Genomic DNA, 23702 nt, shown 5'->3' on the forward strand with positions numbered 1-23702 from the left:
ATTTTATAAAAATTCAAAGAGGAAAAAATAAAAAGTTTAAACTAGCAATTAACAACACTACAAATATAGAAAACATTATTTAAATTTCAAAATTAAGTAAAATTTTTTAAATTTTAAATTTAAATTTATTCAAAATCGAACATCAAATACTATTGTAAGAATATAGAATCTCCTACGTGGCTACATACCAAAAATATATCAAAAACTTTATATCTAAAATAATTTTTCATGTAACTGATAACTATTTATGTATTTGTTGGAATCTTTGAGCATCTTAAGTATATTTTTAACTTTAAATTACACTGGTTAATATCGTTTATACCTTAATGAATTTTTACAAATAATTAAAACGAATTTTATATGGATAATATTAGATCTTTTAAAATAAGTCAATTCTTATATATTTTGTGGTTATCTTGAAATAATAATTTCCACAAAATTTAAATAATTATACATATAAATAAAAACAATTTTTTATTAATAATATTTTTTAAATAAGATAATTCTTATGTATATTTTGTTGTTATCTTGAAAAATTAATTTCCATTACAAATTTAAATAATTAACAGATAAAATAATGTAGATTTAAATACTAATTAAGCAAAACAATCATATAAATATATTTTCTAAAATATTTTTAATATGTAAGTATTTTTAAAAGGAATTTTATATTAATAATATTAGATATTTAAAAAATAAGACAATTGTTATATATTCTGTTGTTATCTTGAAATAATATTTTCATTACAAAATTGAAATAGTTAAGAGATAAAATAATTTATATTTACAATGGAGCTCTGAGGTTAAAATGGTTAATATCGTTTATAACCTTAATAAAATTTTATTTATATTTAAGACAAATTTTCTGTTGATAATATTCGATTTTTAAAATAATTTAATGTTTATATATTTTGTTGTTGTCTTGAAATAATCATTTCCACAAAAATTTAAATAATTATAAATATAAATAAAATCGGATTTTAAATTAATAATATTATATTTTAATTTTTTTTTATAATTCTTATATATTTTGTAGTTATCTTGAAATAATAATTTCCATTACAACTTTAAGTAACTAAGAGATAAAATAATTTATATTTAAATATTAATTAAGAAAAAAATATAAATATATTTCTAAAATAGTTTTAATATGTAAATATTTTTAATATGTAAATATGTTTTAAAATAATATTTTTAATTACAAAATTAAAACAATTAAGAGATAAAATATTTTATATTTATATTTAAATATTGACTAAGCAAAAATATTTGTTTAAATATATTTTCGATTTTTTTTAATATGTAAGTCTTTTTTAAAACAAATTTTATATTAATAGTATTAGATTTTTTAAAATAAGATAATTCTTATTTATTTTGTTGTTATTTTGAAATAATATTTTTAATTACAAAATTAAAGCAATTAAGAGATAAAATCATTTATATTTCAATATTGATTAAGCAAAAAAATTTATATAAATTATGCCCGCATGTGCGGACATAACACCTAGAATATATATGTTATGCATGAATTTTGCATTACTTATTAAGACATCCATTACTAATTAAAATATTACAATGATAAAATATTATAGTGATAAATTATTTTTTATGTTTTATTTGAAAATTTTTACGAGATTTTTTTAAAAATTCATAATAGTCTTTAAGTTTATAATATACGTACGAATAAGAACTTATAAAATGTATAAGTCTGCATGAAATTTAATTAATCTAAAGCAAAGATGTCCGGCCCAATCAAGAGTCCATAGATAACAGAAGAAATATTATGTTTTGCTCAAATGCCGATTTCGATTTCAGAGAGATCGTTTCTAGCATGGCATGAGAGCATTTCTCATTGTAATTATAAGAATTATCCAAAATCTAAATCATATTTTAAATAGAAAAATAAATCTTATGTATATTGTGTTTTAATCTGAAAAATATTTTTTAATAGAAAAGTTAATGATTGAAAAAAAGATATAATTTAATATCAATCAAGTCAATTTTTTTAATTTTATATAATTGAAAAGAGAATACTGAGTGATATTTAATATTTTTATTGATAATGAATATAATGCATATAGAACTTTTTCAAAAAAAAAATATTTCTAAGAATTTCAAATAAAAAATATACGATAATTTGTTAGAAAACGTAAATAGTTTATCATTATAGTTTTTTATTAGTAATAAATGTATAAAATGTTTAAGCCCACAATTACCAACTCAATTAAAATATAGACTTGGATTTTTAATCAAGTCGATTAGATCTAGTGGATTTATGCGTCTTAGTAACTTGTAAAAAATCATTTAAGCTAACCTCCAAAATGCATTCTTATATAGTTCTCCCCTGCCACCGACGAGTGATCCATTGAAGTTGTTCATGGAAGACATTGAAAATACTCAAAAAACTTTCTGGTAAATACGTCAAGATCCATGCATATCTTGTCTCTCTCAAGGAGGAGAAGAGTAAGATCAATGATCTCGACCTTCCTATCTCCAAACAATTCTTGGATCATGGTAATATATATTCATTTTGTCTAATTAATATCATAATATGTATGGATCCACATCATCCATCGATCATTTTATATAAATTATATGTTTTTAAAAATAGTCTAATGGCTTGAGAAGAAAAATAACTACATATTACTGATATTTTTTTTTTGTTTGTTGAAATATAAGCTATCAATACTCTTGAGGTGGAACATGATTTTGTTTCAGAAAAAATAAAGAATATACTGAATCAAACAGGAATTACCGAAGTTGACGTGTTGCCGGAAGAGATGACATGAGTCTTTCAGAACCCAAGCCTCAACCAAAATAACACTGTACCACAAGCACCACAGGTATCGATGCAAAGTCAACAAGGGTTTGAGCAACAAGGATTGGGACAACAAGGATTGGTACAACAAGGGCTGGTGGGGCAACAAGGATCACTGCAAACGAAACTTCAGCAGAAAACGCAACTGCTCCAACATCAAGTTATGCAACAACAACCCCAAGGATTTCAACAACCACAAATTAACCTATTTGCAACAGCAACCACGATGATTTCAGCTACAACTACAAATGTTTAAACAAATTTAAATGCAACAACGACAAGGATTAATGCAATCAAAAATGATGAAACCAAGTAAAATGCCACAACTTCAAGACTTAGTGCAGCAAACAGGGCAACAAGTATTTAAAGATCAGAAGAAGATGAAAACTTTACTTTTACTTGTTATTCAACTTGTCTTTTTACAATGACCATACATCGGTATATATACAACTTGAGACTCTTGTCTCCTAGCTAGGTCACGCAGTGACAGCACACAATTTTAAACAGCTAAATCTGTTAGCAGTATCAATCATGTGAGCTGGCTTGGTCGTACATCGAGCTCCCTTTCTGTTGGTCTTTGTCGTTAACGCTTCTGCGTATTTGACCGTTGAAGATGACTTGTCAATGGGCTTTGGTTTAGTGACTTGATCTCGGGCTTCTTGTCGCAGCCCATCCGTCTCCAAGCCCATATGACTATTACTCCCCCTCAAACTCAGAGGCGTTGGAACAGAGACACTGAGTTTGGACCTGAGATGATATAAGGAAGCTTGAGGTAATGACTTAGTAAACACGTCGGCAATCTGGAGAGACGCTGGTATGTGTTTTACTTCAAGCAGCTTCATAGCAACTCGTTCCCTGACATAATGAAAGTCAACTTCGAAATGCTTTGTTCGCTTATGAAATCTTGGATTTGCAGTGAGGCAAACTGCTGAAAGGTTGTCACAGAGCAACAACGGCATTTTCTGTTGCTGAAGCCCCATGATCTTGAGTAGATTCTGCATCCAAGCAATCTCAGAAGCTGCCATTGACATGGTCCTATACTCAGCTTCAGTTGAAGACTTCGAGACTGTGTCATGACGTTTAGCACACCAAGATATGATGTTAGAACCAAGATAAGTACAAAACCCACCAGTCGAACGTCTCGTCTCCTTGCAGCCAGCCCAATCACTGTCACTATAACATATCAGTGTAGAATTTGTGTTCTTGTTGATACTTATACCCATCTCCGTTGTACCTTTAACGTATCTCAGTACTCGTTTGAGAAGATTGTAGTCAGAGACGGTTGGCTGATGCATCTTTTGACAGATGTAGTTGACTAAGAACTGAAGATCCGGTCTTGTAAGAGTCAGATACTGCAGCTTTCCAGCCAAACTTCGAAAGTAGGACGGTTCTGGAAACACTTCATCTTCACCCGGAAGGTTGTCAAGCTTCATAGGCAGCGGTGTTGGCATAGGTGCGCAATCCTGCATCCCAGCAGAAACAAGCAAGTCTTGAGCATATTTTGCTTGATTGAGGAACAAACCTGTCTCTCTGTGATGAACTTGGATGCCGAGGAAATAGTGTATGTCACCCATGTCCTTCATCCGAAATTCAGAATTCAGACTTTGCAGTAGCTTCTTGATCAATGTTTCATTGTTGCTAGTGATGATCATGTCATCGACATAAAGAAGTAGGTATACAACGTCGGAGCCACGATGAAACACAAAGAGTGAGGGATCCGGGAAGCTACAGACGAAGCCAAACTGAAGAAGAAAAGCACTGAATTTGTCAAACCAAGCCCGCGGCGCCTGTTTGAGCCCATAGATGGCTTTCTTGAGCTTACAGACATAGTCAGGTCTTGATTGATCTTCGTAGCCAGGTGGTTGCCTCATGAAAACCGTCTCACTGAGGTCTCCATGCAGGAATGCATTTTGAACATCCAGTTGTCTAATCTTCCAATCTTTGCTCACTGCGACATGAAGAACAGTTCGTATAGTAGAGGTTCGAACCACCGGACTAAACGTTTCAAGAAAATCAACTCCTTCCTCTAGTTGATTTCCTTTTGCAACAAGACGAGCACGAAGCTTCAAAGGCGTACCATCTGCATTCAGTTTTTCTTTGTAAATCCAACCACAACCTATCGGATTCTGACCATCTTCAGGAGGAACCAATTCGAAAGTCTCAGTTTCTTCCATGTTTTCCATCTCTGTGTCCATTGCTCCATGCCAACCTTTGTCTTTCAAAGCCGCTTTGACTGATCTTGGAACTGGATAAGCACTTTTTACAGTAAACAAAGCATACTTTGGGTTTGGTTTACTGATTCCAGACCTTGCTCTCGTCGTCATTGTGTGTTGAGAAGCAGTGTCTGGAGGTTGAACAACCACAACCGGAGGTGGAGGCACTGGAGCAGGAGCAGCTTCTGGTTCATCATCATCTGAACTGGCTGAAGAATGGTGATCTTCTATCTGAGAGATCGGAGTTGACACTGGCGTTGGAGCTGTGAAACCGTGTGATCTCCGAGAAGGAAGATCTCCTTCAGGTGACAAAACAGAGACTAGAGCAGAGGGACCAGGAGCAAGTGCTGCTTTTTGCCAAGCACTTAGCAGAGATGACTCAGTCTTGTCATGATATTGACTGTACATGTCTGAGTAAGGGAAGCTTTGTTCATTAAACAGAACATGTCTGCTGATGTAAACTCTTCCCGTTGGTGGATAGTAGTAACGATAGCCCTTATATTTCTCGTTGTAACCAAGAAAAACACATGGCAGAGATTTTGGATCAAGCTTGTTACCCATGTAAGGTCTGAGATAAGGAAAACACTTGCATCCAAAGACTCGAAGAGATGTATACACCGGTGGTTTACCATATAACTTCTGATAAGGACTCTTCTTGTCTTCCAGAGATGACGTAGGAAGCAAGTTGCCAAGAAAAGCTGCTGTGAAAAACGCTTCAACCCACATGTGTTGTGGTGTTTTGCTTTGATAAAGCATGCTCAGACCAAGCTCACATATATGCCTGTGTTTTCTCTCCGCCAGTCCGTTTTGTTGAAGAGTATGTGGGCACGAGATCAAGTGTTTGATTCCACAGTTTAACAAATGTGTAGCGAACTGACGATTCACAAATTCTCCACCACCATATGACTGAAACTGAACCATCTTCGTCTGCAGTTGGTTTTTGACGAGACGCTGAAACTGTTTGAACACCTCAAAGAACTCTGACTTCAGCTTAAGAGGGTAAAACCATGTGAACCGAGAGTAGTTGTCTACGAAAATGACATAATATTTAAAACCTTGAGGTGAAACAATAGGACTTGGACCCCACAAATCACAGTGAACTTTCTCCAAAGGTTTACTTGTAACAGTTTCAGAAGATAAAAATGGGAGTTTGCAACTCTTCCCAAGCTGACATGCATCACAAAACAACTGAGTCTCTCTCTTATTCAAAACAATAAACTTATTGCTGGCTAAAAGTTGAAGAATGTCCTTGTGAGGATGGCCAAGCCTTTGATGCCACACCCCATCACTTGTAGCTTGTTGCCTCGAAGAGTAAAAAGCTTGAAATCTTGCATCCTTCAACATGTAAAGATCTTTATGCCTTGTTTCTTGCGCTATCACTTTGTTTGTTCCCTTGTCCTTTACAAACACACAAGCATCATCAAAAGAGATCACACAAGGGTAGTCTGATGTGAGTTTCGAAACTGACAACAAAGATTTCGTGATTCCTGGACATACAAGCACATCATCAAGAGGCAATATACCTTGTGAAGTGTGTAAGTCCACGGAACCCACATGAGTGATAGGCAGGAAATCTCCATTGCCAACTATAACCTGGTCATTACCTGCATAAGGCTCTGCAGACTGCAACTGAGATTCGCTGTTGGTGATGTGAGCTGTCGCCGCTGAGTCTGGATACCAGTCACCACCAGAGCGTTGTTCCTGATCTGACAGTTTCATTGCAGCCAGAGCATTGTGTGTTGTTGCCGCTCCATCATAGTCCTGATCAAACCGGTTGTAGCAACGCACTGCAGTATGACCGACACGACCACAAATCTGACATGTAGGTCTCGAGTTTCCACCACCATTACCAGCAAACTGTTGACTGAATCCTCTTCCTCTTGTGGAGTAAGTGTTAGAACCTCGTCCTCTGTAACCTCCTCTGTTACTGGTGCCTCCTCTGCCTCTGGGAGCATAGCCTCGTCCCGCATGATATGCAAGATGAGGGTTTGGTTCTGACATCTGACTCTGAGCACGCAACTTGTCATCAAATGTAGTGAGTTTAAAGGCAGCATCTTCATAACTCATCGCAGTAACAGAGTCCATCGAGTGTTCTATCACGGTACAGATCGACTCAAACTCTTTTCCTAGACCAGCTAACGCACCATATATGATTTCTTGTTCAGACAAAGGACATCCTATGGAGTCTAACTGGTCACAGATACTCTTAACTTCATTCAAGTACTCAGACATGGTCTTTTGGCCCTTAGTCATACCTTGGAGTTTACGTTGCAGATCTAGCCTTCTCGTCGCGGATACTCTGTTATACTTCTTCCCAAGAGTAAACCACACATCGTACGCAGAGTTCAGACCATAGACTGCACGCAAAGCTTCTTCGGTAAGTGAACCAAACAGCCACGCCATGATGAGTTGATCTTTGCGAATCCACTTGACAAACTCTGGATTCGCTTGCTCGACTTCTTCTTCACCGTTGCGAACCGTGACGGTAGCAGGAGGACGAGGGGTGCTTCCATTGACAAACCCCAACAACGATTGACTTGAGAGAAACGACTCGAACTGGGTCTTCCACAACAGGTAGTTCGTAGCCGACAACTTCAGAGTGACGCAGTGAGTGATACTCAGCGTCGGAACGGAAAACGGATCTGTGTCTTCCATTGCTCTGATACCATAAAGATCAGAGAGACAGAGACAAAGAGAAGATGAAAACTTTACTTTTACTTGTTATTCAACTTGTCTTTTTACAATGACCATACATCGGTATATATACAACTTGAGACTCTTGTCTCCTAGCTAGGTCACGCAGTGACAGCACACAATCTTAAACAGCTAAATCTGTTAGCAGTATCAATCATGTGAGCTGGCTTGGTCGTACATCGAGCTCCCTTTCCGTTGGTCTTTGTCGTTAACGCTTCTGTGTATTTGACCGTTGAAGATGACTTGTCAATGGGCTTTGGTTTAGTGATTTGATCTTGGGCTTCTTGTCGCAGCCCATCTGTCTCCAAGCCCATATGACTATTAGTGTTCGGTCCACAAGATGAGGAGAAACGTCCTTTGTAGTTTGGTTTCTTTCATGACGAGGAGATACAAATACTAGAGTTTTTTTAAAGGCAACGAGGGTTATTGTGACGAGTTATTTTGTTCTCTTTCATTTACTCTTATGTTTTACATGTTTTCATATTTCACTAAAACTCTTTCTATTCCGGTAGAAAAAGTTATTTTTTTGGTTTTAACCTAATTCGAAATCTTTTTACAACTCTTATGCATTTTCTGAATTTGCTTGCAAGTACATTCATTTCAATCGAAGTTTGGCTATAAGCTCAACTCATTCCCGTGATACATTCTGGTGAAATTACACGAAAATAGACAACACGGTTAAATCTAGATACTGGATAGTAAGAAACTTGTTGGAAACAGAGGAAGAGACGGAGATCCTAGAATCCAGTATAACTAAACTCCAAAAACATTTACTTGAAAGATTAAAGCTCCCCAGAAGATACATCATTTATATGGAAATTGATAACAGGACATGTGACTGTGATACGAAACCTCACACGTCAAAATATGAGATGTGATAATTATTATTCGAGATGTGGTGAGTCAGAAGAAACTATTTCTCATGCTATATTTGAATGTCCTCCAGCTCTACAAGTGTAAATCTCTACCAGCAACACCATTTAGTCCGAACACCTTCCCGCTATCAAGCGTTTATGCCCACATGAATTACCTTTTCTGGAAAAAGAATATCATTGTTGAACCAGAAATACACAGAGATCCTTAACCCTGAATAATCTGGTATATTTTGAAAGCTCAAAATAATAAACTATTTAGAGGGATTGACAAAGATCTTTTGGACCTAATCAGATATATATGCAGAAAGTGAATGCCAAGCATGGTTTAATACATATGAGATGACAAGCCCCATTTCAAAGTAGGATAGCATAGAGAAATCCCAAATCATAAACTTGGAAAATAAATGTATATATGGTGGATGGTTCATATACCTCCATAGCCAAATTTAGTGGTTGCGGTTGGGTTTGGATATAGGGCTTATTTGCTGAATAACCTAAATCATAAGTGAAATTAAGTGAATGTCTATGATGTTGACATAATTAAATAACTAACAATTGTGTCTCTTTTTATCCGGTTATGACCTTCTTTGATACATGTAGTAGGTGAAAGGAAGAAGATAATGCCACATCAATCAAATTAAATATGGCTAATAATAAGGCCACATCACACACGTATAGATCACATGCGCTCATAATACTATACTACATAGTGGATATAGTATACTACGTTTACAGTGTACTGTGAAATAAATTCTAGTTTCATTCAATAATTCAAGGGACTTTATGACGAAGGTTAAATATATGCTATATTAATATATTATTGAATAGATAGATTGACATTACGATATAGATGAATTCATATCACTAATACAAGTAACGGAGCAACGAGGATGAATTAGTGAAACCCTCATCCAGATGATAACATTAAACCCTAACTTGGAAATGTCAACCCAAATCTCAGATATAAACAGTTTTTCCCGTTTTCAAATTATGACATTCACCAGATTCATAATACTATACTACATGGTGCATATAGTATAATACTTTTAAAGTGTACGGACTCATTTTATAATTCATGGTGAGTTAGTGAAATTCAACTTAGATGATAAAACTATACTCTAACCCAGAAATGTCAACCCACATCCAAAATATTAACAATTTCTCTCTGCTCAGAAATATTGACAGTAACCAGATTATTACATGTTTAAAAAATAGTATAGAAATATAGCACGAATAGTATGGTATCCTTGAATAAATAACTACACTAAAGAATATATAGTATACTATTTCGTTCATCGAATATAGTATAGACGACGAGTTCATCTTCTTCATTTCTCTTTTTTTTCTGACATAACGATGCTTTTACCAGTCTGTCGTCGTTGTTTTTCACCATTGGAACACTAAAGCAAGAACAAAAACAGAGTAAAAATCAGAAACAGAAACAATAATAGAATATAAAAACAGAAACATAAACACAATATAAAAATTAAAACAGAACATAGTATAAAAACAAAAACAAACAGAGTAAAATCAACTCAATCTCTATGGTGCCATCTTCTTCTCCATCCTTGTTTCTTCCTTGCTTTGAGATGAAGTGATGTGCGTTTGTACGTACCAAGAAAAAACAAAGATTTGGTGAAAAGAGGAAGAAAAAGAGAAGAGATGTGTATCAATGGTAGCCACAATTTATCATATTGTTTATTTAATATTTATTTTAATAAATACTTCTCAGCAGGTTAAATAAGTTACAACTAAGGGGTAATATAGCTATTTTTTATATTGTGGAACTGATATATAGATAATTTAGGGGTTTTAGCTATGGAGTGAATTAACATTTGTTTGATGGTTGTACAATGCAATTTCCCTTGGATATATAACTTGGAAAAGACACAATTAATGGGAATGCAAAATTTAAAAAGGCAAGAATCTGTTTTACATTCTAAAGTAGAAGTTCTATGATGGGCATTAGAAAGCATGTTTCAACATTTGTCATGTCAGAGTTTTGGAATAGACTGTAGGAATCTATTTCTCATGCTATATTTGAATGTCCTCCAGTTCTACAAGTGTAATCTCTGCCAGCAACACCATTTAGTCCGAACACCTTCCCGCTATCAAGCGTTTATGCCCACATGAATTACCTTTTCTGGAAAAAAGAATATCATTGTTGAAAAAGAAATACACAGAGATCATTAACCCTGAATAATCTGGTATATTTTGAAAGCTCAAAATAATAAATTATTTAAAGGGATTGACAAAGATCTTTTGGAGCTAATCAGATATATATGCAGAAAGTGAATGCCAAGTATGGTTTAATACATATGAGATGACAAGCCCCATTTCAAAGTAGGATAGAATAGAGAAATCCCAAATCATAAATTTGGAAAATAAATGTATATATGGTGGATGGTTCATATACCTCCATAGCCAAATTTAGTGGTTGCGGTTGGGTTTGGATAGATAACTTGGAAAAGACACAACTAATGAGAATGCAAAATTTAAGAAGGCAAAAATCTGTTTTACATTCTAAAGTAGAAGTTCTATGATGGGCATTAGAAAGCATGTTTCAACATTTGTCATGTCAGAGTTTTGGAACAGACTGTACGAATCTAATCTCGATGATAAATGAGCTTCACGCCTGGCCAAATTTTACACCGGAGCTGAAAACGCTAAAGACACTCCTTATTTGTTTTCCGGACTTCAAGATATTTCATATCTCAAGAGCGTAAATTGGAATAGCGGATTCTTTAGATAGGACTGCAAGATCTTTCTATGGAGATTTGTGTTATATCGGTTATTCTGTTTTGGTCTAGTTATCAAGATTGTCTCGAGTTTGAGTAATAAAATAATCGTTTGTCTATCGTAAAAACAAATAAATAATAAGAATTTATTATTAGATTCTTCAAAAAAAAGTTTTCCACCTAAAGCTGCCAAGTCATCGAGATTCGAGATTCGAGATTCAAGAGTTAAAAAAAAAAAATAATAATAATAATAATAATAATAATAATAATAATCGTCTACTATAAATTATAAATACTAGTACTGGGGTTGAAAGAAAGAATAAAAGCCACGGGATCAAAATTAGGGTTTGCTTAGAAAAAAAAGCTTATAAGGTCTTTTCTAAACTTGTCCAGTGTTTGAATTAAGAGTAATCGTATACGGAGACTTAGTTTTAACGATGAATACCATCATCATCAAACACGTATTCTCTCTTACTTTCCATGTTTTTACCTAATTGTTTTTTTTTTTGAATATGTAAACATAAATAGACGACCTAGCCTAACCCCTTAGCTGCTAAAATTATCCGAGAACGTTCGTATTAATCGGAGATCGACGACTTGGTACTATCAACGATGAACACTTGCACATCATCAAACACGTATTCTCTCTTCCCTTCCCTCTTTTTACCTATTTGTTATGATTTTTGCTGTTAAATATGTTAACATTGACCACCTAGCTAGGCCTGTATCTGCTCAAAATCATCCGAGAACATTCTGATATTATTCACCAACTAATTAAAAAAAATATAGACTTGGATTTTAAACCAAGTAGATCAGATTTATAGTCATCCAAGCGTTTGAAAATTCATGATGTATGCGTCCAACTAATATCATGTACAAAATCATTTAATCTAACCTCTGAGCATTCTAATATAGTGCTCCCATGCCACCAACGAGTGATCCATTGAAGTTGTTCATGGAAGACATTGAAAAATCTCAAACATTAACACTTCATGGAAAATGCGTCAAGATCCATGTATATCTTGCCTCTCTCAAGGAGGAGATGAGTAAGATCAAGGATCTCGGACTTCCTAACTCCAAACAACTCTTAGATCATGGTAATATTCACTTTTCGTCGTCTAATTCATAATATATGGATTCATCATGATCGATCGATCACATTCTATATAAATTATATTTTGAATTATTCAAATGATTTGAGAAGTAAAATAACTATATATAACTGACCCGTTTCTTTTTATTTATTTGTTTGTTTGTTGATAGCTATCAAGACTCTTGAGGTGGAACATGGTAGATTTTCAGAAAAACTAAAGGATAGTACGAATCAAACAGGAGTTATAGATGTGGACGTATTTCCGGAAGAGATAAGAGTCTCTCAGAATCCAAGCCTAAACCCAACTAACACTGTGCTACGAGCACAGCCAATATCGATGCAAAGTAAACAAGGAACATTGCATCACGGATTGGCGCAACAAGGATCACTGCAACAACATCGAGAATTACTGCAACACTTAGGGCAACAAGTATTCGGGAAACAAGGATGAGAGTATAGTTTTTGAAAAAAAAAAAAAAAAAATTTTAATTAAGTGCCCTTTTGAAGATTTTCATTTACTCTTAGGTTTTTCTATGTTTTGATATTTTATTTCTCTCTTATATTTCAGTATAGAAAAGAAAGTTTATTGGTATTCTATTCACCATGTTTCTGATTGGAAACTGAACATTTTCAGTCATCAGTAACATATAGAAACTAAAGGTATTGAGAATGTTCAGTTTCTGAAATTACTTACTTTTTGCTGATAAACTTGAGAGGTTAGTAATTTTAATTGAACACTAGGAAACTAAAGGAAGTTTCGACTAACTAAGTACCAATGGTTGGTGGTATTGAGAATGTGTATTTATTAGAAAACTAAAGTTCCGTAGAAAGCAATTTCAATTGACAATGTAAATAATCTGTTTATAGTTTTTGAAAAAATGTTTACACTAGAAATATGATTATTCCAATTTTTGACTGGTCAACGATTGAATAGTTTTTCTTTCATTTTTTATGGATTACAGATCTATAAATTAAATTACATCTAATAATCTATTTTATGTAACTAATCTCTTTTAGAAAGAGAAAAAAAAAGTTGAGAGGAAATAGTAAAAATACAAAGTCAAACCTAGTTTTTCTCGTTACAAATCCATAATTTGCGCGAAAAAACAAGGGCTTCAAAAAAAATTCTTTGTTTTATAACTATTAGAGGAAGTAGTGAGAAAAAAACTAGAGAAGAAGAAATCAAATCCACAAACAACAAAAAAAAAATATTAATTTTGTTAGATTGAAAAAAATAGATAAACACCAAAAAAAAAGAATTATATTGTTAAAGAGAGTTTTGCATTAGTGAGTGGAAAATGGCGCAGATGCACCGAGAAGATGTTGAATCCGTCACCAAAGTACTAGACGGAGGAGGAGGAGGAGGAGGCGGCGGCGGATCTTCCGGCGCTCAGGCGGCGTCATCGTTCAAATTCAACGCCGAGGCACCGGAGTTCGTACCGCAATCGCGTGCCGCCGTACCTGCACCGCAGGTTTCTCCGATCTCCGGTTACTTTTATCCTTGCTTTCACTACAGCGACGGAGGAGGGACCGGCGTCGTCGGTTCTCAGGCATCGGATTGGTTCTTCGTGGATCCTGCTCAGCATCAACACGTTCACGATCCGGCGGCTGCGTATTATGTTCCGAGTCCGGCGGTTCAGTTTCCGGTGAATCAGAACTCTTCTTCTTCGTTGCTCTCCGATGATCTCCGCCTTAAGATCGTCAAACAGGTTAGTTACGTCTTCTTTTTTTTTCCCGCGTTTTTACTTATTGCTTAGTTTGCCTATTGAAAATGATTCGAATATGTGAGATCAGATTTACATTTACCATCTACCTTGTTAAAACAGAAACATTATAACTTCTTCTAAGTGGATTTTTAAATTGGACATCACATTATTATTCTTAGTCTAACCTTTCATTTAAATATTTACTTAAAGAGTTTAATATCAACTATCTATCATTTAACTCCACAGATATATGTCTATGCATCTATTAAACAAAATATATGTTTTTTTCGTTAAAGTATACTCACATTATCATATTTATATTATATCATAGTAAAAATATAATAATCTCTCTCATTTATTATAGTCAAATGAATACAATAAATGTCTCCAATATAAATATAACACGAGTCTAAGTTCTTAAAAATAAAAATATAAATAGATAGAAACAAAAATAAATATTACACATGTTATTAAAAATATAAATATTACACGAATAGGTTGACAAAAAAATACAAATATTATGCTAATCTTTTTTTTTGTCATCAACTTATACAAACTTAAACTGAGTAGGTTGACAAAAAAACACAAATATTACATGAATCCTTTTTTTTACACGAATCCTTAGCCAGTCATTATACAATTTTGACTTTTTTGGTCTGGTTATTTCCTAAACAATTGATTCAATTAACTAAATAACTTAAGAACACGTTTCCTCCCATCATTAAACTATAATTATCTTAAACACAAAACCCCTTTTAATGAAAAAACAATTATTTGGAATCAAATACTGATGAATCTTAAAATTTTAAATAGTACAGAACTTTTGAAACTCAATAATAAAGATATCAGAACACATTTTCTTAGATGTTCAAATAATCGAGGTTTGCTTTGAATATACACTAAATAGAATATACTAACGTATATTCTTACTTAAATAACAGAAACATCAATTTATACTTAAAAAAAAACGATTATTGGAAAACCTCTTCACCAAGTTGAGTCTACTATGCCTAAAATCTCGGTTACAATTAAATATTCACAATCAAATTGTCATATTTGAAAAATCATGAATATGGAAAACCCTCTTCTCCAAGTTTATTCTACTATACATAAAATCTCGATGTCAAGAGATTTTTATTTATTATATCTGACTTAATAGGTTAGAAAATATTCATTTTCTCCCACTAAAATGTGTGTACAAGTACTTGTCTTCGTATTCATCATTGGACATTCATAAAACTTTTAGAAAAAAATCCCAAAAAGCACAATGTCAAAACCAAATCGTATTGGTTGATATTATATTAGAGTTTTCACTATACAGTTACAGTATAACATCTTTAAATTAATAATCTATAAATTACTATCTCTATAAATTAGTATAATTTCATAGTCTCAAATTGAGTTTTTGGTTCAATTAGTATCTCGATAAATTAATAATCTCTATAAATTAATAAAAATTATAGTTTTGGTATAGTCCCAACATTATTAATTATAGAGGTTTCACTTTATATCTCTAATACACCAATGAAAAATTATTAATAGGAAAAACAGTTTTAACATTGTTCTTAAACAATATGTTTTAGACAAACTCAAAATTATATAAAACCACATTATGTGAAAATGACAAATTCCAAATTGTATCAACTATTATAGAATATATGTTATATGTTAAAAATAAAAAAAATAAAATCCGCGCGGTCGCGCGGATCATAATCTAGTTAGGTAAGTAAACTAAAAAAATAATCTAGTTAGGTAAGTAAACTAAAAAAAATATTATTGTGTTTAGGTATGGGCATTTTAACCAAAAACTTAACCGAACCAATGTTCATAAATTTTGGAATGGCTTATGCCCTATTTTTATATCCGAAAATCAAATCAAATCGACAACATAATGTATATATGAATATACAAAATATAACATATATATATATATATGTATATATATATATTATGGATATTTGGTTTTCTATTTATAAATCAAATTATTTAAAAAATTAATTAACCAATTTTTTTGTCATAAATATTTTAAAATATCTGAATGACCAGATATCTTGTCTAAACAATCAGAATTTATCGATATTTCGTCAAAAAACAAATTCCAAATTATCTGAAATTATCCAAAAAAAAGCTAAAGAAGAACTGAATTGGAATCAAACTAAACAGAACTTAATTGCATAGATACCCATACGGTTTCTATATCTATATATCTAAAAACCAAACCGAAAGATGACAAAAAATAATAAATAAAAAACAAAACAAAACGAACAGTTACATGCTAGATTGTGTTATTTAGTTGATGTACCTGCACATAACCGATCAGTCAAATAAGGTAAACCGGTACTAGCTAGCCTTTCAATTCCAAATCAATTTCTTGACTCACAAGAAACCAACTAATTGGTTTCAAATTCTAGGTTGAGTACCAGTTCACAGACATGAGTCTTCTAGCCAATGAGTCCATCTCAAAGCACATGAACAAAGACCCCGAGGGTTATGGTAAGCCTTCAGTTTTCTGTAATATCTTGTGATGAAGATCTTGTAAACGTAAGTTTTGCATTTTAACATTCATATAAATGCATGTCTCTATTTAAAACTTAGTGCCAATATCTTACATTGCTTCGACCAAGAAGATTAAGGCTTTAACGAGTAACCACCACTTAGTTTCATTGGCTCTACGCTCCTCCTCTAAGCTTGTAAGTTTCTTTCTAGACACCAACATACTAATCATAAGATCTTAAGTATATATACTGAGAGATTTGTGAACAAATGAAGGTTGTGAGTGAAGACAACAAGAAAGTTAAGCGTAAAGTTCCATTTACTGAGAGAGACAGAGAAGATTTGCAGGTAACTAATTAACATGAAAGTATTATTATACGTATAATCAACTAAATATATATATCAACTACTTCGTGTTTCTGTTTATTGTTCTTCAGGGCCGGACTGTTGTTGCAGAGAATTTGCCTGATGATCACTCTTACCAGAACCTTGAGAAGATCTTTGGAGTTGTTGGAAAGTAAGAAACACTCTACTTCATATACTTTCACTTAAACTTGGATTTTTCTACACAAATTTACCAAACAACAAGTATGGATTTGATTCAGCGTTAAAGCGATTCGAATCTGTCATCCTCCTGAATCAAACTCCTCTCGTCCAAAAGGAGATTTCTTGATGAGCAACAAAGTAAGTAGTACGATGATACTGTTTTCTAACAAATTCCTCTGTTTCTTGAGCTTAACATTCTTGTTGTTCTGATCCAAAGATTCACGCACTTATCGAGTATGACCACACTGTTGTTGCGGATAAAGCTGTGAGTGAATCTTTTCTTCCACACGTTCATCTTTGAACCAAACCTCTGTATATTACTTAGATATACAAAATGTGATCCGTATCAGGTGGAGAAGCTGAACGATGAAAGAAACTGGAGGAAAGGACTTCGTGTGAGGCTGCTTCTTAGATGCTCGGTAAATCCATTACACACTTAATTATAATGTCAACCAGCATATATATATATATATATTTCTCGAAACTACAAAACCCTCTGAGATTAATTTGTAATTTACAGCCCAAATCAGTGCTCAAGCACAGAAGAAACTTTGATGGCATCCTCATAGATGATGAAAGTCCTTATGAATCTGGAGAAGAATCTCCACGTCTCCATTTAACCGAGCATCAGCTTGATAACGAGGTTAGTGTAGCTTATTCCCTTCAAATTATAACCTTTAATCCATACATAAACAAGGGGGAAAAGCGTTTTCTTGGTGTTCACGCTAGGGTGATGACAACAATCTTGGAGGACTATGGGGAAAAGGGAGAGGAAAAGGAAGAGGACGATCTCCAAGAACCTATGTGGTAGGAGGAGGAGGCGGAGAACGTAGCTTCGGTATCGGGCTCGGACTCAGCCTCGGCCCTATGTCACCGAGCCTAGGCCTACACGGATCTTCGTCTCCAAAAACAGCAACAAAGGGACCAAGGATGCCTGATGGGACAAGAGGCTTCACTATGGGACGTGGCAAACCTGTCAATCTCAGTCTTATCTAACAATCTCTAAGTAAAAGAGGTAAAAGCTATAGAATTAACCAAATAATACATGTTGGTTGTTGTTTTTTTGAGATATGGGTTCACAGAAGCAAGGACATGGGTTTGGGATGAGGTATGGTGAAGTTTTTTGAGTGTTTTTTCTTTCTTCTTTTTGCATTTCTTTTATTCTCTAATTTGGGCAATTTCTTTCGTATGTTTTGATTTGTTTATTTTTGTGTGAGACTAACTGAATAATAAAGGGTTTATAGCACAAGGACTGCAACCCTGTTGTGTATCAATCTCACCTCTGTTTTGACTATGTGACTCGAATATTGGTTGTAGAAAAAGAATCACTATTGCCATCTTTTATTAAACAAAAAATGAAAAGACGAATAATAAACAAGATGAACTAAATCAAACACGAAACACCAATAACCAGCTTCTTAGTCTATACAGATGTACTAAAATGGGAAGATGAACTTAAAAATACGCAACTTCTATGATCTTGTGAAATATTCGGTAATCAAATCAAGAGTTAGTGAGAATAAACTAGAGAGGTGGACCAGTTATTGTTCTTGAAGATGCTGAAGTCTATTAAACATATTGAAATTGATATACATCCCTGTCCAGATACAATGAAGTTGTTGGGTTACAGATATAAACTTCTTTCAAGAACAAGAGCAGATACGTACATACAATCAATTGGTGATATATATATTTATATGTTAAGTTATCTTGATTTTGAGAGCGAAGTTAACTAGAAATAGATTTTCAAATCTAGCTTCTTAGCTGACCGTTTGATATTTACTAACTAGAGAAGATTAAACAAGATAACTACATATGTATATCCATGCAGGGACTACGGACTATGATTCATGGTTGATGTATAATCTTTAATAAATTCTCTACAAAATTACAAACTTATTATATACCGCCAACCACATACTATCGTTATGAAAAGGTTACAGTGGACCACTTTTTGTTTCCATGCCAAATAAAAAACTACTTTTTTTTGGAAAAAAAAAAACTACTTATGTCATAAGTTATTATGTGATAATTAACCCACAAAGAAAACGCATGTAGCTTGGTAACTTTGCTTGGGATGTTGTTTGCAAGTTTAGAATTCCGTTTTTGGGTTTATTTCTTAGAGATACGATCCAACAACTATATATATATTGTCAAATATATAAGTCAAATATATAACACAAAGTTGAAAAATGTTATATAATACAATTCTAAGGAAAGTTAAAACTTCTTTTAAAATAACAGTATCTTTTCTTACTCTAAATACTTACAAATTATATTTTTAGTCTCTTTGGATCATCTAGATATGTACTCCCTCTATTTTGAATACTGTATTTCAAAAAGATATATATATATATATATATATATATTTAAAAAAAAAATTGAACACATGCATCATTTTTACGATTAATTAATTTTAATTAATTTCAATAAATTTTATCAAAAATAATTTAATATATTTGGTTACATTTAATAATTTAATATATTTGGTTACATTTCAAATTTTATAATCTTATAAATAGTACATATAAAATTTAAAATATATTCTTAACAGTTTTAATATATTTTATTGGAAACAGAATGATAAGTATTTATTATTCCGTTTTTATTGAGAACCCGTTTTTATTTCTTATCTTCTCTGTATGATCTTTTTCCATAAACTGAGATCTACACAATTCACCAATATAAGCAAAAACGGGTTTGATATTCCCTTAAATAAATATCAAAATACAAAAGACAAAAAAACTATAGGCCCCCACAAAATAAAAGACAAGAAAAAAGACAAAAAATAATGCTAAAACAAACCGAAAGTAAAACAAGAAAATGTAATAGTATTGTTTAACAAAGAAATTCAAAAAATAAAACACGTGGCAAAAAGCAACTAATATGCACCAATCCACATCTAACTTCATCAGATCAAAACGCCCCGCAGATTCTGCCATGTGGCCTCTCTCTCCTCTACAGCTCACTTCCTCTCTCTAAAGAAAAAAAAAAACCAGACCTTCCTCAATGTCTTTGCTGTGATTATCATAAAGCTCACTGTCCCAATTCTTCTTCTTCTGTCTTCTGTCTTTTTTGATTTTCCAAAAATTGAATTTCTTTTTTTCTTTTTAATTGGCTGTAACCGGAGAAAGCTATGGGAGGTTGTACCTCCAAACCCTCCTCTTCTTCCTCCGTGAAACCCAAAGACGCGTTTCCACAAAATGACGATTCTACCCCTGCCCATCCCTGCAAATCGCCGGCTCGCACCTCAACCGCCGTAAAGTCTTCTCCTTTCCTCCCGTTCTACACTCCAAGCCCCGCCAGGCACCGCCGTAACAAGAGCCGCGACGGCGGAGGAGGAGAGAGCAACAAGAGCGTCACCAGCACTCCTCTTCGTCAGCTCGCGCGTGCTTTCCACCCTCCTTCACCGGCGAAACACATCCGTGATGTTCTGCGGCGGAGGAAGGAGAAGAAGGAGGCTACTATACCGGCTGCGGAGAGGCAGCAGCAGCAGAAGGAGGAGAGAGAGGAGGTGGGGCTGGACAAGAGATTCGGATTCTCAAAGGAGTTTCAGAGTAGGATGGAGTTAGGGGAAGAGATCGGGAGAGGGCATTTTGGGTACACTTGCTCTGCTAAGTTCAAGAAAGGAGACCTCAAGGATCTTGACGTTGCTGTTAAAGTCATCCCTAAATCTAAGGTCAAACCTTTCAACTTAATGTTTATGCTTCAATTGGCTTTGAGTTTGCATGTTGTTTTGATGATTGCTGAGGTCTTAGCAGAAATTTGATCATTTTACAGATGTTTGTTGTCTGATTTGGTTTTGTTAGATGTTACCCTTATGAACTTACTGTCTTCTTGTTGGAAAATTAAATGGAGTGTGGGGACTTTTATGCTTAGAAATTAATAGAAAAAAAAACAAAACATGATTTTTGAATTCGGATTTAGGTTGTAAAGTTTTTTTTGATTAAGTTTAAATATGTTTGACAAAGGTGAAGATTTTCAATGGTAGTAGATGTAAATTTTGCTGACTTTTTTTTCCTGGTGAACAAGTTCTACACGTTTCAAAATGGTCATTGGAAGCATAGTCATTGGAAGCATAGTCATTTTTGTGCTTATGTCATCAAGAAAATGAAGAAGTATATATGGTCCTTGTGCAATTTTGTACAGTGCAATCAAGTTATTTGACTTCTGGATTCGCTTAAGAAGTCTTGAATATGTTTGAATGTTAGCTTAAATCCATAATAGACTGTTTGCTCATTAGAGTATTTTGGTTTTGGCAGATGACAACTGCAATATCCATAGAGGATGTGAGAAGAGAAGTAAAAATATTGCGGGCGTTATCTGGACATAACAATCTGGTACAATTCTATGATGCTTTCGAGGACAATACCAACGTCTATATCGCTATGGAGTAAGATTCTAACTAGAGGAGCATATCAGATTCTTATTTTGTTGGCTTGCCAGCCATACTTCAAAAAAAAAAAAATTCAGCTGTGAATAAACAATTAACTTTATTTGAACTTTCAGGTTATGTGGTGGCGGTGAACTCCTTGACAGAATACTAGCAAGGTCTGCTATTAAAAAAGAAACAGATTCATTTGCCATGAAACTTGTTAACTCTTGGTCTGACAATGTCACTATTCTCTTTTAGGGGAGGGAAATACACTGAAGAGGATGCAAAAGCAGTGCTTACACAGATCCTTAACGTTGTAGCATTCTGTCATCTCCAAGGAGTAGTTCATCGAGATTTAAAACCAGAGGTGAACACACCTCTATACTCTGTCCTTTTTTACAACTCTGAAAAGAAAAGATTTTGCTTTTTGAAACTTTCCCTAAATCTTTTAAATACTTTTTTTTCATGTACCAAGAACTTCTTGTACACTTCCAAGGAGGACAACTCTCAGTTAAAAGTCATAGACTTTGGTTTATCAGACTTTGTCAGACCAGACGAGAGACTGAATGATATAGTGGGTAGTGCGTATTACGTAGCCCCTGAAGTTCTACACAGATCTTACACCACGGAGGCGGATGTATGGAGCATAGGAGTGATAGCATACATTCTCCTATGTGGAAGCCGTCCCTTTTGGGCAAGAACTGAATCAGGAATTTTCAGAGCAGTTCTGAAAACTGAACCGAGTTTCAGTGAACCTCCTTGGCCTTCATTGTCCTTTGAAGCTAAAGATTTTGTGAAGCGGTTATTGTACAAAGACCCACGCAAAGAATGACAGCCTCTCAAGCTTTGAGTCAGTAACACTCCATAATCTTTCTTTGATTTATTCTTCTTTTTTCATATATATTCTGATGAATGCCTTTTACCAGTGCATCCATGGATCTCGGGATGTAAGAAGATGAATATCCCATTTGATATACTGATCTTCAGGCAGATCAAAGCATACTTGAAATCTTCTTCTTTGCGCAAAGCTGCTTTGATGGTTCAGTTTTTTTCTTGCAATCTTTTTTTCATTGTGTTTATCTAGTTTTGGTGTTGGTCCTAATGCATATATATATATATATATATATACTCTCTCTCTCCAGGTTCTGTCAAAGACATTGATTACAGATGAACTTGTTTATCTGAAAGCACAGTTTGCACTCTTAGCACCTAACAAAATGGCCTCATCACCTTGGATAACATCAGATCGGTATATGCATCTTTATCTTCTCTCTCTCTGTGTTACTTACAAACAGCTCAAATTAAGCTGAGATTAATGTTATGTTGGGACAGGCACTTGCTTCGAATGCGACAGAAGCAATGAAAGAGTCAAGGATACCAGACTTTCTTGCATTGGTATATATATATATATATATATATATATATATATATATATATATGTTGTCATGCTTTTTGTTTTACAGCTTCTTTTGCTTTATCTGACGGTTTGGGGTGTTAAATGAATGACAGTTAAATGGACTTGAATACAAAGGGATGGATTTTGGAGAGTTTTGCGCAGCTTCGATTAGTGTTCATCAGCACGAGTCACTTGATTGTTGGGAGCAGAGCGTTCGCCATGCTTATGAGCTCTTTGAGATGAATGGAAACCGAGTTATCGTCATCGAAGAACTCGCTTCCGTAAGTTTTCTTGTCTTCATCTCTTTCTATTTCATTATGTTTTCAGCCAAGTGCTGAAAGGGAATGAACATACATGTTTGTTTTTTTGAAGGAACTGGGTGTTGGATCAACGATCCCAGTACATACCATTCTACATGACTGGATTAGACACACTGATGGGAAACTAAGCTTCTTGGGTTTTGTCAAACTGTTGCACGGTGTCTCTACTCGACAACAGCCTTTAGCTAAAACACGGTGATGGATGAGATGTTATGATGGATTCGGAAGAGGAAAAAGCATACATAGGGAATGGAGAGAGATGTCAAGAACTTTACTGATCTTTTGTTATGGAATTGTATTGACTCTCATTCATTCCCATATCTATAAAGAAATGCAAAAGTTTTCAACTGAAGAAAGTAACTATTAAATTCAGACAGGCCTGGCAAGTTGTAATAAGACTATAATCTATAACAATGACTAGAAGTTCCAGCTCTT

At 34.0% G+C, this 23702-nt stretch overlaps 3 protein-coding genes across 3 annotated transcripts; all 3 read left to right on the plus strand.

Moving 5' to 3' along the window:
• Positions 1-11661: 11661 nt before the first annotated feature.
• On the plus strand, positions 11662-12988 carry LOC108860920 (uncharacterized). The gene is made up of 4 exons (XM_018634760.2): positions 11662-11710; positions 11867-11976; positions 12254-12435; positions 12602-12988. Exons 2-4 carry the CDS (start codon positions 11951-11953, stop codon positions 12880-12882), a joined length of 489 nt encoding a protein of 162 aa, XP_018490262.2. The 5' UTR covers positions 11662-11710; positions 11867-11950; the 3' UTR covers positions 12883-12988.
• Positions 12989-13700: 712 nt separating this feature from the next.
• On the plus strand, positions 13701-18468 carry LOC108858105 (la-related protein 6C). The gene is made up of 10 exons (XM_057010673.1): positions 13701-14140; positions 16549-16630; positions 16733-16827; positions 16907-16978; positions 17068-17147; positions 17236-17314; positions 17394-17441; positions 17527-17595; positions 17697-17819; positions 17906-18468. The coding sequence occupies exons 1-10, from the start codon at positions 13730-13732 to the stop codon at positions 18170-18172; spliced, it is 1326 nt and encodes a 441-aa protein (XP_056866653.1). The 5' UTR covers positions 13701-13729; the 3' UTR covers positions 18173-18468.
• A 1618-nt stretch (positions 18469-20086) lies between these two features.
• LOC108862136 (CDPK-related kinase 2) lies at positions 20087-23563 on the plus strand. Its single transcript, XM_057010375.1, is given in 12 exon segments — positions 20087-20855; positions 21439-21569; positions 21686-21727; positions 21810-21918; positions 22027-22372; positions 22375-22401; positions 22478-22590; positions 22694-22766; positions 22769-22800; positions 22884-22946; positions 23061-23228; positions 23320-23563. Coding segments are annotated over 12 exon segments (1794 nt in total). The 5' UTR covers positions 20087-20312; the 3' UTR covers positions 23467-23563.
• Positions 23564-23702: the final 139 nt, after the last annotated feature.

The sequence above is a fragment of the Raphanus sativus genome, chromosome 5, assembly GCF_000801105.2.
Source record: "Raphanus sativus cultivar WK10039 chromosome 5, ASM80110v3, whole genome shotgun sequence".
NCBI classification, from domain to species: domain Eukaryota; kingdom Viridiplantae; phylum Streptophyta; class Magnoliopsida; order Brassicales; family Brassicaceae; genus Raphanus; species Raphanus sativus.

Excerpts from the sequence above, each read along its gene's own strand:
- LOC108860920 (XM_018634760.2), top strand. The coding sequence starts at position 11,951 with ATGAACACTTGCACATCATCAAACAC. Across the intron at positions 11,977-12,253 it reads ACTTGCACATCATCAAACAC|TGCTCCCATGCCACCAACGA; the intron begins GTATTCTCTCTT and ends ATTCTAATATAG. Across the intron at positions 12,436-12,601 it reads CAAACAACTCTTAGATCATG|CTATCAAGACTCTTGAGGTG; the intron begins GTAATATTCACT and ends GTTTGTTGATAG.
- LOC108858105 (XM_057010673.1), top strand. The coding sequence starts at position 13,730 with ATGGCGCAGATGCACCGAGAAGATGTTGAATCCGTCACCAAAGTACTA. Across the intron at positions 17,148-17,235 it reads ATCTTTGGAGTTGTTGGAAA|CGTTAAAGCGATTCGAATCT; the intron begins GTAAGAAACACT and ends GATTTGATTCAG. Across the intron at positions 17,442-17,526 it reads CTGTTGTTGCGGATAAAGCT|GTGGAGAAGCTGAACGATGA; the intron begins GTGAGTGAATCT and ends GATCCGTATCAG.